Below are 17,562 nucleotides of genomic sequence, written 5' to 3'. Positions count from 1 at the left end.
CATTTAGCTCTTCACAGAGCTGATATCAAAGCCATTTTTAATTTTTTTCAGGTAATAGTTAGTGGGGTAAACCCTATGAAGCATTCTGAATGAGATCTCTTGAAACAAACTGAATCCCATGCTGTACTTTGACTGGGTAGTGACAGAGCTAAACAAAACTGACTGATCGCCTGCACCCGCTGCAGACCTTTTACAGCAACTTTATGCTTTTCTGACTTTGTATGCCAATGTAAGGCTTTTATGCCTAAACTAGACAGCTCCAATGCCTTCTTACACAATGTGCAATAGGCTTGATACCGATTGTTTGCTGCAGGCTTGAGCCAACTAATAAACACACCAGCTTCAAACCATAGCACATTAAATGTACACTTTCCCAATGTCGTAGACCAGGAGATTTCAGTTTAACTAAGCAGTGACGCTCGGGAGTTCGGAGTTTGCGCAGGTTTCTGTGAAAGTATTCAAGTCTGTTTGCTGCACTGCCGCATGGATCTTGTAGTTCTGGAACGCTGTGACTATACCACCCAGATTCCTCAGACAGAACTACAACAGGCGAAATGAATGAATGCAGCCCCCAGTGCATTTTTGTGGGGAAAGGCAACAATGAATGAACGAGTGTATAAATTAAAGACGTGGCTAAATGTAATTTATGACTTTGCATGGAAAATGCGGATGTTTTTATGAATTTTTATGGCCTAAAATTCTGATTATTTAATTTAAGATGTTTTATGACTTTTTATGACTCCGCGGAAACACTGGGTTAGTACTCCAACATATTTGGTGGTGGTTTGTACGTGTTAAACATTTTGCCTTAAGAGCCACAATGGCTACAAACTACATCTCTCTCATTCTACTGTAAAGAGCCACCCATCGGCCCAAAGACGGTATCCAATGGCATGGGTAAAGGGATCTCATGTTCTTTCCTTCCTTAGCACTTCTAGAAGAATAATTCCATTTATTAGGTTTTAATTTATTTATTTGACCTCTGTGGTTAAATTATAATCTGAATCCAATTTAATATAATAGGAATTTAGTGCATTATACCAATTTCTGTAGAACATAATTTAGAATATTGATTATTTATAAATTCTCATAATCCTAGTTATTCGTTCATTAGGGACCCAACGTCGGCCGTTGTGTATATCTCACGGACACAAAATTGTCAGTCTGATCTTAGTCAGAAGTTGCCGGTAAACTAATACTTTTACGACTGGCCGCCCCATGCTTGCTCCGATCATACAAATAGTTACTTTAGTCACGATCATGCAACTTGCTAAGACAGGTGATAGACATAAATCTGAGAGTCTTGGTGAATGGGCCCCATGCGCCATTCAACATCAAAACTCTAGTATGATCTTATACTGACATACTTATTTTGCGGTAATACCAGACTCCTCCTAATCTACTGGAAAACACTTTCTGAAGAATTAAAATAAATCAATACAATTTCTGAAGAATTTAAATGAAACAATAATAACAATTTATTTTACCAGACAGGTTCTATCTTCAAACATCAATTAAAGAATACAATACAGAATCTGATTCAATTAAAATTATTTGAAATGATCAACATTGGCAAAAAAAAAAAAAACGAAGTCATACCTGGCAATAGACATCTGGCTACAGAGTACTTCCATTATGGATATAATACCCACAAATTGGTGTAGGAAGATTCTTAAAGATTTTTTCCATTATGTTTTAATACACAAAGTGTGGGGAAGATTCTTGCTATAGAATGCTTCCAAGTATTTTGCAAGGCCACCTTTTATACACAGCTTGAGACAAAGAGCCATAAAGTCCCACATCAGGATTTGGTTGGACAGATTCTCGTGACCTAGGGCACCAAATGGGATTGTAAGGCATCTGTAAACTAGATCTCCTTAGGAAGACCTACCTCTCGCAGGAGAATAGATTACGCTACAAGTTATTAACTTTGGTATACTTTATTTTAGAATAATAGAAGATAGAGCCTGAAGGCTTGTGGGAAGATTTAGGCTGAGAGAATTTGAGTTGAAGCGATCAAAGGGGTCAAATGCATGTCAACAGCCCCACCTGACGGTCAAATGTAAATGAATGGCACCAGCCAAAGTTTTATTGTTTTACAATGTTTCTCCATAAACAAACCCAAAGTGAATTATTTAACATTCTGTATTTACACTTCCTCCCTCCCTAAACTCCCATTGAGTATGATTCATTGGCCAAAAAAAGAACAAAAAATTAAAGATAAATATGACTAATAGCATTATATATAATATTGTTATTGTGATTGCTATTGGCCATGATAACTAGTGAAAATCTGATATTGTGATAGCCCCAATGAGAAATAAGATTTAGATATTATATTTCTCTCTTGATCTGCTCTTCATCTGTTCTCTTTTTTGGCGAAGTTGCCCTTCACTCCTTCACTCTTGGTACTCAATCTCTTCAGAACCTTAATGGGCTTAAACTTTGCTGCTTTCTTCTTCTGTTCACTCTCTCCATGAAACTCTAACAAAACAGGAAGTAATCAAACAGATATGAATAGGTATAAATTAGTGTGTTTTAATCAAGGAGTAAACTAAGGGGCTAATCACACCAAAAGCGTTTATGGCAGTTGCAGGCGCCTTTTTTGAATGATATTGTATGAGCAGGGAGCTTTGCGCACTGTTTATGCGCGCCGAGCGCCTTGCGTTTTTTGCCGCCAGCCGCAGCACATGCTTTTGAAGGAGTGCCGAGAGCGGAGAAGCGGCCGACGTCATTCGCGTCTTTCCATTGTCCAATCGAATGAGGGGAGAGGCGAGCCTTACGTTGTGGTGAGGGAAATTTACAGTTTCACTCTCTCCTGCGTGTTTGTGCACCTCTCACCCTCAAACAAAGTCAGAGCAAGCGTCCTCTTTTTAAAGCTTCTGCTAATATGACAGATAACAGCATAAGAGCGATCACGCTTCAATATTTGATTGACAAGACAGCTGACACGGTGGTTGCTTACCCAATATAAAAAGGCTCGTCGCACTGCTCTTTTTTTTTTAAAAAGGCAGTGCGTCGCGCCTTGCATTTCCAAGTGTTTAAAGCACGTTTGGTGTGATTAGCCCCTAAAAGAAGCAGATAACAGAAAAATAACACTAACCTTTTTTCTTTAGAATAGCTGCTACTAGTTTGTCTTCCTCTTCTTCCCTAAAGGAGATATTAAGAAATTGATCAAAAAGAGCATCCAATTTGTTAATAACAAACCTACTTCCTATTTTATACTGGGTTCCACAAAAATAGCAAGGTTTTAAAATCTACTTCAGCTCAGTAGCAGACCATATCAGAGCCCATGTGCATTGATTAATTACCTCTGTCTGTCCTGATCAATGTTGTTAATGATTTGGTTCCTCTGCTCAATAATAGTGACAAGTTCTGCCATCAACTGCTGATCCCTGTCTTTGTCATCTTCTGTCCATTCTTTTTCTGTTGGGCACATAAAAAACAGAAAATGAAGGAAGGGATGAAATAACGGTGAAGGTTTTAAAAACCTTGTTACTCTGTTTGTGTATGCTTCATACCTGGCTTGTTCAGCAAACATCTAAGCTCATATTCCACATCTGCCTGCCTTTCTTCCAGATTGTGCTGTTTAGCTCTAATAAACCAGAAACATTTGAACTCTGTTACATATTTAGTTGTAAATACATTTATTTTTATCTTTTTTGATATATGTACTGAAAACATCAACTAGAAATCAGCTGTGATTCATAGATACAACAACACTGTAGACACTAAATAACAGAAGCCATGACAGTTAAAAAAATAGTTTATTTACATGTTCTCTGTTATTAAACTATACCTAATGTTATTAAACTATACCTAAAATGATGTTATGTTCAGGGGTTAAAGCAAAAAAAAAATCCTGAGCCTGAACTTTTGCCGGGGGTGGACACATTGTTGAAAACATTGTTGAAACTAACTAGTAACGTATCTGCCATTAACACTTGACAAGCTACAAACTACAGATTATGATGGGCTATTTGAAACACCAATACAAAAAAAAGTTACTCAAAATATATTTCACTAAAATATGGTGCAAACACAAAAATTGTTTAACTTTTTTGTCATCATTTACTATATGCCCCAAAGTAAACCATCAGACTGAACAAAATCAGTCACTTTGTGCATTTAAAGGTAAATACATCAATGTGGTGCATTATGAGAATAAAAATAAGTTGCTAGATCTATGAGGGATTTTACGTTCTTATTAACAATTTTGTGCTCTATTAGTTAAATCTTTGGTTGCATATATGTATGGTAATAATAGGGCACACAAGCCACATACACAACATGTTAAATGAGATTCATTGTTGGTCAAAACATGTTTAATATATAATAATTAGAGTGAGCATTTAATAAATATTTTATTAGGGGTGTGACGAGACACAAGATTGGGTTTATGAGAAGGAGACAAGATTTTTACACTTTTTTAAGAAATCCTCAGTGATTAAATAAATGGGAAACTGAAATCACATTATTTTTAAATGATTTAACTAATCGAGTACTGTCCCAGACAATTATTTTGCTAATTGATAGTGAAGTAATTTGATATTTTTGGTAATAAAAATAGACTCAAGTGAGCAATAACCTTTAAAATTACATAATAATTATGATCCAATAATAATTGTAAATAAAGTATCAAAACCAAGTTACATTAAACAACATTACAATAACAAACACATTACATTTATGTAGCCTGTGTAATAAACCAGCTTTATGTATTATAACAAATGCCTGCAGAGGGCGCTAGAGGACTCGTCTCGCGGATGTTATTTACACTTTCACTTTAGACGGAGAAATTTTTATTTTTAGCCAACGTTTAAATTCATTTGAATCTTTAATATTTGTCAAATTCTTTACACTAGAAATGATACACTCACTGTCATTCTTGAGCAAGAGCATGCAGACATTAAATCATATAAACTCAGATAAGGGTTTATCTCCTGACTGAGACAACATATGATCAACAGACAATCACAACGCGTCTCAGACTTTATACGAGTTGATTTCCCAAACGAACATTATTGGAAACCCAAACAAAAAAGCACATGCAGTAAAAGACATATATAATATAGGCACTGTGAAATGTTCAAACACAAAGCTGCATTCTCCGGACGTCGCATATGCATGCATACGTCATCAAGGTTTATTTATGTTAACTGGTTAACTGAGCATTGCATTCGCAAGTCATAAGCATATTACAACAACGTGATCAACTAAATACATTTAGTAAACTTTATAATTCTTAATATTCCCTAATAAGACAGTCTTTATGACGTATAGGCCTATGCAGTCTACTAATTACTTTGAGAAACGGCCAACATTTCACCTCCACGAAAAATCTTGTAAAATAATTAATTTCGCGAGATCTCGTCACACCCCTAATATTTATTATTGATCTAATATTTATTACACAATCTTTGCACCCTTCATTTGAAGTGGATAATGTAACATTAAAGTTACTTTATTCAAATGATGTTGACTTAAACATTCCAAGGTGTCTGGAAAGCCAGTCAAGTGCACTTGTCTTTTGCATCAAGAGCTCCGCGTGCTTCTTGTCATCATATTATTCTGTAATCATATGCACTAACGCATGCACGCACCATAATAACGAACCATCAAGAGGCGCGAATGTATGCGTGTGTTCGTCAGGGTGATGGTTTGCGTGGCTGCGTGCGTTAACGCGTTACAGAATAATATAATACAAGCAAACATTTTGACACAAACGCAACTTTATACTGAAATCGCGAGACAGCATTTCAACTCGACGAGAATTCCTGTAACGCTTTTATACACTCCTTATATTTACATAGTCAAAGCCATATCTACGGTCAAAGCAGCAAGCAAATGTCTTCGGTCTCCGCTCGGCATCTGCAGCTGGCTCTCAACCACACAAAGACCCGCCCCATCCTACTTCTGATTGGCTAGTTTGTTAGAGAGAAATATGTGTAGCTCTCATACTATTTGTAGGCAAACGCATGTACTTAAACTGATTTTTTTTACATTCGTCCCCAACGCCGCACGCCGGAGATCCGGCACGGTGCCGGAAAACTTTAAGCCCTGTATGTTAACACCAGAAATGGTGTTAAAGGTATGCTAAGTGTGCACTTACGTGTAGACCAGCTCAGCTTCTCTCCGCACTAGTAAGTGTTTCTCATGAATCAGAGTAAACCAGTCCACAAGCAGATGTTCCTCCTCATCATCTGAAATGAAAGAACACTAAGCAATATAAGATTTATTTAAAAATAGTGTTGCATCAAACTTTAAAAGTGCATGAACACAGAAATTGTCCCCATTACACTACAGAGATCACTGAAATGTATTGCACCCTTCAAGGATCGCCAGTAGTGACTGAAAGGGTGAAATAAGAAATGGCCAGAAATACTGCACAGGGAAACTGTATATTTATTCATTTTGTGCTGTCTGTGGATTCAACCAGTATAGTGACAACCAGAAGTTCAACACAATTGGAAGTGCTCCGCTGACATTAAGGTTACAACTGAACATAAAATATTAACATTTTGAGAAATGATAAAGGTGACCAAGAATGAATTAAAATAATATGTTACATTGTTCTTTGATATCTTAATATAAGGTATGTGGCTTTTTTAAGTGAAAAAAATTTGTGTTTTACATGTTACAACCCTAGGATTTGCCCTCAGAATGAAATGGTCTGTTATTACCTTATTTGGAAGGGTCATGAATAATAATAATGAGCTGCGCTCTGATTGGCTGTTTCCCAAGGGGATCACGTCACCATCAGGGCTCGCAAGATGTTTACATGACTGGGGCTAACCTTTTGACTCCTGTTTACATGCAGTTTTTATTTTCTTATTATTCACACATAACCCAAATGATGAACTCGTATATACGGTCCACTGTTTTAATTTACTTGTGTTAAAAAACAAACACAGGTTCTTATGGATGTATTTCATTATTCTGTGCCGTGATGAAGACAGAAATATAATGACAGTGCCTGTAAGGATTTGATACGCTCTGTCGCGTTATTTGATGTGTTTCTAGATGAAGGTAGACTGCTGTGAGCGAGTCGTGCTAATGGAGTTTAGGGAAAATTTCCTACTGTGAATTAGGAAATTCTCGCTTAAGGTGAGTGACACAAACACATGCGCACTTCAATTAGTATTTAGTAGAATTATATGAAACCACAGGCAGGAATAAATATAAACATCCGTGTAAATAGGTTGTCATACAATCTATGCCATTTAGTTTGGTAGTTAACGGTAGCTAAGGTTTAACTACCACAGACGCATTTTGCGTTCGATCTCGACAACACATTAAATTATCGTCAATGTTGTTTGCTCACTAAGCAATTTTACCTTTTAGGTGTGTGGTAGGGGTTGTAATGGCCATTTTGCCCACTTTTTCAGTATCAAACCCCGAGCGAAGCCTGCTTTATTTTGTCACATGTTTGAAAAACTGTCTGCAGTAAAATGGCCAGAGTAAACTAACAAACTATCCGGTTGTGACTGGAACATACCACTTATATCCATGTTCTGCAATTTACATCCTTGCTTGTTTCTTCTCAATACCTGCAAAACTTCCGATGATTTTGCTGTTTACATCTGGCTGGACTAGAATATGGGCAGGTATATAGAAATGTTAGGGGCGTACATCTCGACAGTTACGTCACTGTTATGTTGAGATCGGCCTGTTTTTCCGTGGACTTTTGACTGCACGAGATTTACATAAGAATGAGGAAACATTCCTGTTTGAGGCTCACGATATGTCATTACCAAATACAGAGCTCTAATAATTCAGCTATGACGATGTAAATGCAGTTTAACATTCTTGGCCACCTTTAATATATGCTACATTTCAAAACATAGGCTACTTTTGTGAAATTATGTCATCCCTCCTTACTTGGAGGTGAATAAATAGCATTGATAAAAGTTACACCGGTAAATACACTGGTAAAGTTTACCAGTGACACACACTGGTAAACGTACATACACCAATCAGTAAATTTCTTACAGATGAAGCAGTTAATGCCGATTAGCTTACAGTAACAACAGAAAATGTATAACAAATAATAACTGTAGCTGCCATCAAAGCAATTCATATCTCATTTTAATATAGTTCATAGTTAAAAAATATAAGGTTAAATTCATATGATTAAATCATGTTTTATAGTCAATAATAGAGCCCGACCGATATGCGTTTTTCGGGCCGATGCCGATACAGATATTAGGGAGTAAAAAAAGACCGATAACGATATATCGGCCGATATTCTTTATGTGTACATTATAGTTCAGTATATACTACAGTATATTATACTAAAGTACTGTACATAAAATACACTATATACTTTAACATAATATACTATGAATAAATACAATGCAATGCAATGATCACTCACAAATGTGGTGATCACTCACAAATGTGGTGATCCAACACTTATATTGATGTGACAAAGATATGTACTATAGGCAAGAAGTTAACAATAAACTTTATTATCCAAAATTAGTTGGATATCAGTGCACTAAACAGTAAACTTGACTTATTATAAATAACTTTAAAACACAAAGAGAACAAAATACATAAAACTTGCATCATTTGCAGATTTGACGAGAATAACATTATAAAGAGAAACTTAAAGTAATTGATTAATATTAGCTTTACAGTAAGTTGTGTACTTCACAAATTAGTTAGCCACTCACAGTTACGAAGACAATGCTTGACGGAGCACATACTAATGTACGCTATGTTTAATGTTGTGCACAACGTTTTTATAACACAAACCCAGGGTTCCGTGCAAACTTTAGACTTTTATAAAAAATAAAGCGTCTTCGCTCCGCCTCTTTTATTTTGCAAGGGTGTAGAGTTGCGCAAGCTTATTGAATCAATTGCTCTGAAATGAGCATGTTACCTAACAACACAAGCAGCAGTAATCTCATATAGTGTTATATAAGTGCACGGCTGCGCGTAGTTTAAACGTGTCATTTCTCCGTCTCGCGTCATTTCTCCCGCTTGCGTTTTAACTCGCAAGTCGACAAAGAGACGGATTAAAAACACCAAATGTAAGCGGGAATGCGTCTCTCTTGTCCATTTATAATCCAATCGACCAAAGCGCGTCTTAATACCAGGTGTAAAAATGTTGTGAAGAAGACACTGCGTGACTGCAGCCACCTGAACTGAGAGACTGACTGACTGAAGTGAAGGGGGTGGGGGATTGGCTGGTGTCACTACAGTGAGTGATCTGGGTCGCCATTAGCAACCAGTATGGCGCACTCTGCTGGACAAACAAGTACTTACATCTTTCAAATGCATTTAATGTGTTCTGTAACAAACGTTCATATCGGCGCATATCTGCGGCTTATACGCCGATACAGATATATCTGCGACATGCTCATATCGGCCGATAAAATCGGCAAAACGATAAATCGGTCGGGCTCTAGTCAATAAATAATAATTTCATGTTCATTTCTTTTTGTTAAAATACTTGTGTAAAAAGGGGGGAACTTATTTTTTGGTTCCGTGTGGAATTTGTTATTAGGGTGACGTTATTTTTGGGTGCACTCACTGTGATTAGAGAGACATCTGCTGTGGCTTGCCAGCCTGTTGTTTGAAAGCTTAAGGAAAGATGTAAAGCTGACTACAAGTTGTCCTAAGGTGTGAAGATGAATATCCCTTAAGTTATTCTCTCGGGTTCATGCGGCCAATGAGGTATTTGATCTGTCCTTGTGATTTATTTATGTTGTGTGTGCTGTGTTTGTAACAAGCCAATTATGATGTCATTTTACATGGCATAAATGTATGTTTGTTTATTTAGTTTTCTATGTAATTTTGTCTTAATATTGTCTGCAAGTATGTTTATAATTTAAGGTTAATGTATGTTTTTTGTGCTTTGTTTATACCAGTTCTGACGGCAATTTAGTATTAAAAAGGGACACATGAAGACATGTTTGAAGATTCTGTCATCAAATAAATGCCCAATAAAACCCATGAACGACTTGAGCCTTTATTTAAACTTGAGAGGAGTAACAGTCAGAACTCAGCCTGCTTCGTGCTGGAGGAGAAGAGCAACGGAGCCATTAACGAGCGGCTCGTTACATCGTTAACTACGCTAACGAGCATCAAAGACAGACAACACGAACTGCATGCACGGAAAACCCGACAAGTGGCAAACGGAGTCCAGAGTCTGGTGGGGTCAAGCTACAAAGAAGTAACACATTTAAACAAGTTAAATGTTAAGAAGTAGTTTAATCCTGCTAACTTAAAGGGACAGTAAAGTGTCAAAAGAGGTTGAAGTGTATGTTTCTTGCAATTCAAATTTGAGTTTAAGTGTATGTTTTGCTATTCAAGTTTGAGTTTAAGTTTATGTTTATATTTTGTAAGGTGATTATTGCAAAACTAGTTGTAAGACTAATCACAAGTAATTTTCTAAGTTAAAGGTGCCCTTAGGTATTTTAAAGAGCAAGTTATATTGGGTTTCTTTGATATTGAATGCCATTTCTTTATTTCATACAAGGTGAAAACTTCATAAAAGCTTAAGGTGTTTTTAACACATTTAACTTAATTTACAAGTTCATAATTACAATTAAAGTATATTATATTCCATAGTTCATTACAATAATTTAGGTCATCTTACAAATTCACAAGTAATTTGATCTTAAGTCAATACATATACATCAGCTCAAGTAGTGAAATGACTGAGCCTGACCAAGGAAGTGAAGCTGTGCAGTTGCATGAGCAAGTAAGCCCGGATGAAGAATCTGTAGACTCAAGTTCACAGCAAGAGGCAAATTCAAGTCAAGCAGCTGAAGATGTTGGTTTGAGGAAAAGTCAAAGAACCAGAAAGCTTACTAAAAAGGGCCAAGCTCTACATGAAGAAAGGATGAATAAGCTTCAGTGTCGCTTTAAGACCAAATATGACAAATGGAAATCTATGGCCAAACAAGCTAAGAAAGCACTTGATGCACCTAGTACTGCAAGTTTACAGGATCACATTGTAAAGGTCCAGAGTGCTTCAGAAGAAGTAAAGCAAACCTATCACGAGTTGTGCAGGTACGACACTCCTGAGAGTGATACTCGTCGTAGAGTAGACACATGTCATGCTGTTTCGTTAAGGATAATAGAACAAGCAACAGAGTTTCTTAAAGAAGAGGAAAGTGGTAAATACCCAGCTAAAGGATCCATTCACTGGAGTGAGGCTGGCTCTGTGTTCCAATCAGCAGCATCTTACAGGTCCAAAAGTGTGGGTAGCGCAATCACACGTTCAAGCCATTTAAATAAGTCCTCTTTGAAGAAACAAGAAGCAGCAGCAGAACTGGCTGCAACTGAAGCCACTTTGAAAGTGATGCAAGAAATGGAAAATAAGCAAAGGGAACTTGAAAATCTTGAAGCTGAAAGCAGAAAACGACTTGCACAACAAGAAGCAGAAAATGCTGAAACGCAAAGGAAATTAGAAGAAAAGCTGAAAAAATGCAGAACCCAAAGATACGAAGTGTTGGTCCAAAGGTGCTAGCAAGCAGTTCAGAAGAGAAACCAGACATTAAGAGGTGTATATTCTGTGAAAGGCCAAACCATGGAATTCATGTTTGCCGAAAGTTTATGGACAAGTCAATTACTGAACGAGTTAAGTTTGTACAAACAAAAGGCTTGTGTTTTGGATGTCTCAGCCCTGGACACTATTCAAGGAAATGTGAAAGTAGAAGTGTTTGTAACACATGCAAAGGAAAGCATCCAACATGTTTACATCAGGAACGTGACAGGGAACTCAAAAGGACAAAGGATACTGACAAGGAACAAAAGGACACAAGGGACACCAAACAACCAAGTACAGAAACACCAAACAAGGCAATATCCAATCGTGTTGTTCAAAATATTAACTGTGATCTCACATCCACAATCATTCCAGTTTGGTTATCCACAACAAGCAATCCAGAACATGAGGTTCTTGTCTATGCCCTTCTGGACAGTCAGAGCGACACCACATTCATTCTTCAAGAAAAGGCGGATGCTCTAGTCACAGAAAGGGAGCAAGTGCAGTTGAAGCTTTCCACGCTGTCATCCAGGGACACAGTCATTCCAAGTCAAAAGCTGTTTGGGCTACAAGTTAGAGGCTTTTACACATCCAAGAGAATCCCTCTCCCAACGACATACACAAGAGACTTTATCCCTGTCAATTTAAGTCATATTCCCACACCTTAGATAGCAAGAGCATGGCCTCACCTAGAGCACCTTGCTGAAGAGATCGCTCCCATGATAGAGTGTGATGTCGGCCTGCTAATAGGGTACAACTGTTCGCAAGTTTTGATACCCAGAGAAGTGGTGTCGGGAAAAGACAATGAACCATTCGCTCAAAGAACAGACCTTGGCTGGACTATAGTCGGAGGTATTGATCCCTGTGTGGATTATGGTGATGCTATAGGAAGTAGCCATAGAGTCATAGTTAAAGAAGTGACACCTTCTGTTCAGTCACCAACTCCCTTAACAAATGAAGTCATGTATGTCTGTCGTACACAAGTCAAAGAGCTTGTCACACCATTTGATGTGATCAAAGTATTGGAGTCCGATTTCAATGAACGCCGCATGGAGGAGACCCACTTCTCCCAGGAGGATTTGCGTTTCATTTCCATAATGGAGGAAGGAGTGAAAATGAAAGCAAATGGTCATTGTGAGTTGCCTTTGCCCTTTAAGAAGGATAGACCAAATCTGCCAGACAATAAAATCTGTGCCGTACATAGACTTAAATGTCTAAAGAAAAGATTTGAGAAAGACACGCAATACCACAAAGACTACACAACATTCATGAATGAAACAATAACCCGTGGAGATGCGGAAAAGGTTCCATTTGACGAACTTGACAAAAGTCCCTCCTGGTACATCCCTCACCATGGTGTCTACCACCCCCAGAAACCTGGAAAAATAAGAATCGTGTTTGACTGCTCGGCAAAGTATGAAGGTGTGTCTTTAAATGACTTTCTGCTCACTGGGCCAGAGTTGAGGGTCAAATAGTGGTGATGTGTGACATAGAACGCATGTTTCATCAATTCCATGTCAAGTCAGAAGATCAAGACTACTTCCGCTTTCTGTGGTGGGATAATGGAGACTTCTGTTCCAACGCCTCTGTCTATCGTATGCGTGTTCATCTTTTTGGAGCTGCTTCATCACCCGGCTGTGCAAATTACGGTCTCAAGTACATTGCAGCTCAAGGGCAAGGTCATTTCAGTGAAGCTACAATCCGTTTCATTGAGAGAAATTTCTATGTTGATGATGGCCTAATAAGTGTCCACTCAGAAGAAGAGGCTATCCAGTTAGTAAAGGAAGTAAGACAACTCTGCAGTACAGGCAAGTTGCGACTTCATAAGTTCATATCAAACAGTCAACAAGTATTGGCATCCCTACAAAAGGAAGACTGTGCAGAGACAGTAGTGAAACGAGACCTAGCTCTTGGCGAACAACAAATTGAGAGGGCTTTGGGCGTCAAATGGTGTGTTGCCTCAGACCATTTTCAGTTTCGAGTAGTCGTAAATGAGCGCCCTCTCTCCAGAAGAGGAGTTTTGTCCACAGTTGCCTCTATCTTCGATCCACTTGGCTTTGTGGCACCTTTCATCTTACTTGGGAAACAAATACTTCAACAAATGTGTCGTGAGAAGGTCAGCTGGGATGAGCCACTGTCAAATGAGTTAAGGCCACGGTGGGAGTCCTGGCTACTGGATCTACAAAACTTAGCCAATGTCAAGATTGAGCGATGCTACCTACCAGATGATTTCAAGACAGTTCACAAGTATGAAGTCCATCATTTTTCAGACGCAAGTGTCAACGGGTATGGAGTCTGTACCTATCTAAGAGCAATCAGCACAACAGGAAAGATACACTGTGTCTTAGTAATAGCTAAATCCAGAGTATCCCCCACAAAGGTAACCACGGTGCCAAGACTCGAGCTGTCTGCAGCAGTGGTAGCAGTACGCACAAGTGACATGCTCAGAGGAGAATTGGAGCTTGAAAACGCCCAAGAGTTCTTCTGGACCGATTCAAATGTTGTCTTAGGATACATCAACAATGATGCAAACGATTTCATATCTATGTAGCCAACCGCATACAGCGCATCAAGGAAAGTACAAACCCAACCCAGTGGAAATATGTGACATCAGAAAACAATCCCGCTGATCATGCGTCACGAGGGCTTAAGGCAAAGGAGCTCATTGCTTCCAATTGGTTTAGTGGCCCAGATTTTCTCTGGCAGGAAGAGCTTCCAGGTGGTGAGGTAAAGGTGGGAGAAATTGATGCCAAAGATCCAGAAGTGCGCAGAGTCAATGGCCCTCATTTATCATTCTTGCGTAGAAACGGGCGTATATGTTGGCGTAAGATTATGCTTACACTCCTCTCACCGCCTGATTTATGAAACTGTGCGTACCGTTGATATTCAGGTGTACGCAATATCTGCCCTTCATAAATGCCGCGGCTGAAAACGATCGTCATTAGAATAACACGCCCATATAAATTCAAGTCTCCACCTCCCCCACGCCCTCATTTTACGACATTGACACATGGAAGACGGCAAAGAAGACAAACCGGGGAAGTGGAAAGAAACAAAATTGTTTTATTTGGGAGTTTAAAGAGCGGGATTAAAGACACATTAATAATTGCATGACATTTTGTAATATTTGTATTATTATTTTTATTATTAATGACGCTTAATTGATATTTAGAATAATAATTATTTATTATTATTATTATTATTTACTGTTGCCTACATCTAAATTATATGTCTGCTTAATGGTTCGGTTAAGTTTTTTTTAAATAATATTTTAAAATGATGTAGTAACTTTTATAGTGTGTTTTTCTGTATTTACATACAGTTGTTTGTTAGCTAAGATCCAGTTTCATACGGAGCTCCGGATATAATTCAAATTAACAATTTGTCACGACATCCACATGTTTTACTAGGCTAATTCATAATTTGAAGTAATAATAATTGTAATAGTAATGAAATATTATAATAATTAATCCCAAGGAACAAACTGTTGAATATTGGGAACGAATTTTATATTTATGGCCATACTTTAGACTAAATAAGAAAAAGAAGTGTCCATAATGTAGCATAAAAGATAATTCGTGGCCATGATTTTGTCCGCATGTCATCATGATCGGATTTATGGCTCCATTCAACACAAACATTTTACTTTACCTATTCATTTATTTATCATCGAATAACTAGCTTACCTTTTGATGCATTATTACCATGTTTTCGTAGCACATCCTTGTGCTTTCTTGCAATGTGCCGCTTCAGATTCCAGGATGAATATTTGCTAACTTTTACACTTCCTTTTAATGTTTTCTTCCTGTCCAATCTTAACTTTGATTTTTACTTTACATTTATGTATAAGGCTTGAATTCCACAACTTATTGCTAGACGTTTTTACAGATTCTCGAACTAGCAAATTATCAAAGGGCGTTCTGGGTTCAATGAGCGGTGCGAGCGGACTTTTTAGAAAGGCGCTTTGATGGTAATATTACCGCACCACTCAAGGCTCCGCTCCGCTCCGCTCACATGCTTTGCCCTGAAACGTCAGGTAAAGCGCCCAGGCTCTCAACTGAAGGAATACATATGCATACAAATCAAATGCTTTGGTAAAGTCTCTCAAATTAAACATTAAAGTCCATGTTGCATAAAAATAAACACTGAAGTTTGTAATTATTATGTTTTTTTTTTTACAGTGGGTCATAATATATCATATATTTTAGTTTGTCAGTGCGTTTTGTGGTGTTTGGAAGTGTTTGCGCATTTCTGCACTAACTCAAAATGTGCGTACACCACCTCCTGAGCAGGCGTAGGATTTGAGCCTACCGTACGCCAACGTCCATATTGATAAATCTCAAAGTCACCGTGGTTTTGGGTGTACGCTGGAATTTTGGTGTACGCACTTTTGATAAATGAGGGCCATTGTGCACCAGACCTCAACCACAAAGGATTTACTAACTAATCGTTTCCTTAAGTTTTCAAGCTGGACAAGACTAGTGAAAGCAGTTGCCAGACTTCAAAGATTTGTCAAGGAGTTTAAGGGTACAATACAGAGAACCAATGAAGCCACAAGTCTTGAGGAAAGACAGGAGGTAGAGCTTACCATCATGCTCATGGTACAAAGGGAAGTCTTCTCCAAGGAGATCAATGATCTTGAATCACAAAGGGAGATGACCAAAGACAAAACCAGTAGGTTGTACCGACTCAATCCCTTTTTGGACCACAGGGGTATCCTTAGAGTGGGAGGTCGATTAGAACATGCTGCCATGCATTCACATATCAAACATCCAGTCATTTTACCAAAAAACAGTCACATAACAAGATTACTGATCGATCACTATCACAGACAAGTGCAACATCAAGGGCGTGGCATGACCATAAATGAGTTGAGATCAAATGGTATTTGGATCCTTGGATGTAGTCAAGCTGTGTCATCAGTCATCTACCACTGCGTTAAGTGCAGACGATTCAGACGTAATACAGAAGAGCAGAAAATGGCAGACCTGCCATGTGAGAGAATGGAGACAACTCCTCCCTTCACGTATTGTGGGATGGATTGTTTCGGTCCATTTTACATCAGAGAAGGTCGAAAGGAGTTGAAACGTTATGGACAATTGTTCACATGCTTGTGCTCCCGTGCAGTGCACATAGAGTTACTTGATGATCTATCAACCGATGCATTCATCAACTCACTTCGTGCCTTGCACGTGGAAACGTTCGTCAACTGCAATCAGATCGGGGCACCAATTTTGTTGGAGCGAGGCGTGAATTCCTAGAAGCAGTGAAGGAAATGAATCAAGAATGCCTTAAACAACTAGGCTGTGAGTTTGTGATGAACCCTCCTTCTGCTAGCCAATTGGGCGGAGTTTGGGAAAGACAAATCCGTACCATCAGAAGTGTATTAACATCTATACTAGATCAGTCATCCCGAACACTCGACAGTTCATCCTTACGGACCTATCTTTATGAAGTGATGGCCATCATAAACAGCCGACCTGTGACAGCACACTTGCTCAACGATCCAACAGGTCCTCAGCCTCTCACGCCCAACCTGCTTCTGACAATGAAGTCCTCAATAATAGTGCCTCCACCTGGAAACTTTGTGAAGGAAGACCTTTACCTCCGCAAGAGATGGCGTAAGGTCCAATACCTTGCCAAAGAGATTTGGCACAGATGGAAAAGGGAGTACCTACTGAGTTTACAACAAAGACAGAAATGGCAAAAGACAAAAAGAAATGCAAAAGTCAATGACATAGTAATTGTAAAAGACGATACCGCACCCAGAAATGAATGGAAGCTGGCTAAAGTTGCCAACGTGTATCCAGCTGAAGATGGATGTGTGCGGAAGGTTCAGTTGCTGATCAGCAACTCTGCATTAGATGAACAAGGAAAGAGACTCAGCAAGCCAGTCTATTTGGAGAGACCTATTCACAAGACAGTCACATTACTTGAAGCTGACTAACATAATTTTAACTTGCAGTAATCGCTCACACATAGTTAATTGGTTAAAATCACAAGTGATTTGGTGGGAGTGTAGCTGCCATCAAAGCAATTCATATCTCATTTTAATATAG

General features: G+C 38.4%; 1 protein-coding gene across 3 annotated transcripts in view; it reads right to left on the bottom strand.

The window, feature by feature from the left end:
- Nucleotides 1-1,454: 1,454 nt before the first annotated feature.
- micall1a (MICAL-like 1a) overlaps nucleotides 1,455-17,562 on the bottom strand; it is a 118,899-nt gene continuing 102,791 nt past the window's right edge. For all 3 annotated transcript variants that reach the window (XM_055213413.2, XM_073870905.1, XM_055213415.2), the window contains 5 exons: nucleotides 6,113-6,203; nucleotides 3,522-3,595; nucleotides 3,312-3,426; nucleotides 3,104-3,150; nucleotides 1,455-2,484 (listed from right to left, as the gene is read on the bottom strand). In XM_055213413.2, coding sequence (XP_055069388.2) covers nucleotides 2,360-2,484; nucleotides 3,104-3,150; nucleotides 3,312-3,426; nucleotides 3,522-3,595; nucleotides 6,113-6,203 — 452 coding nt within the window. In that variant the 3' untranslated portion in view covers nucleotides 1,455-2,359. The remainder of the gene's footprint in view (nucleotides 2,485-3,103; nucleotides 3,151-3,311; nucleotides 3,427-3,521; nucleotides 3,596-6,112; nucleotides 6,204-17,562) is intronic.

This window comes from Misgurnus anguillicaudatus, chromosome 8 (assembly GCF_027580225.2).
Source record: "Misgurnus anguillicaudatus chromosome 8, ASM2758022v2, whole genome shotgun sequence".
Taxonomy (NCBI): Eukaryota; Metazoa; Chordata; class Actinopteri; order Cypriniformes; family Cobitidae; genus Misgurnus; species Misgurnus anguillicaudatus.
The sequence above is the reverse complement of the archived record's forward strand: the minus strand, read 5'-3'. Positions and strand labels throughout refer to the sequence as shown.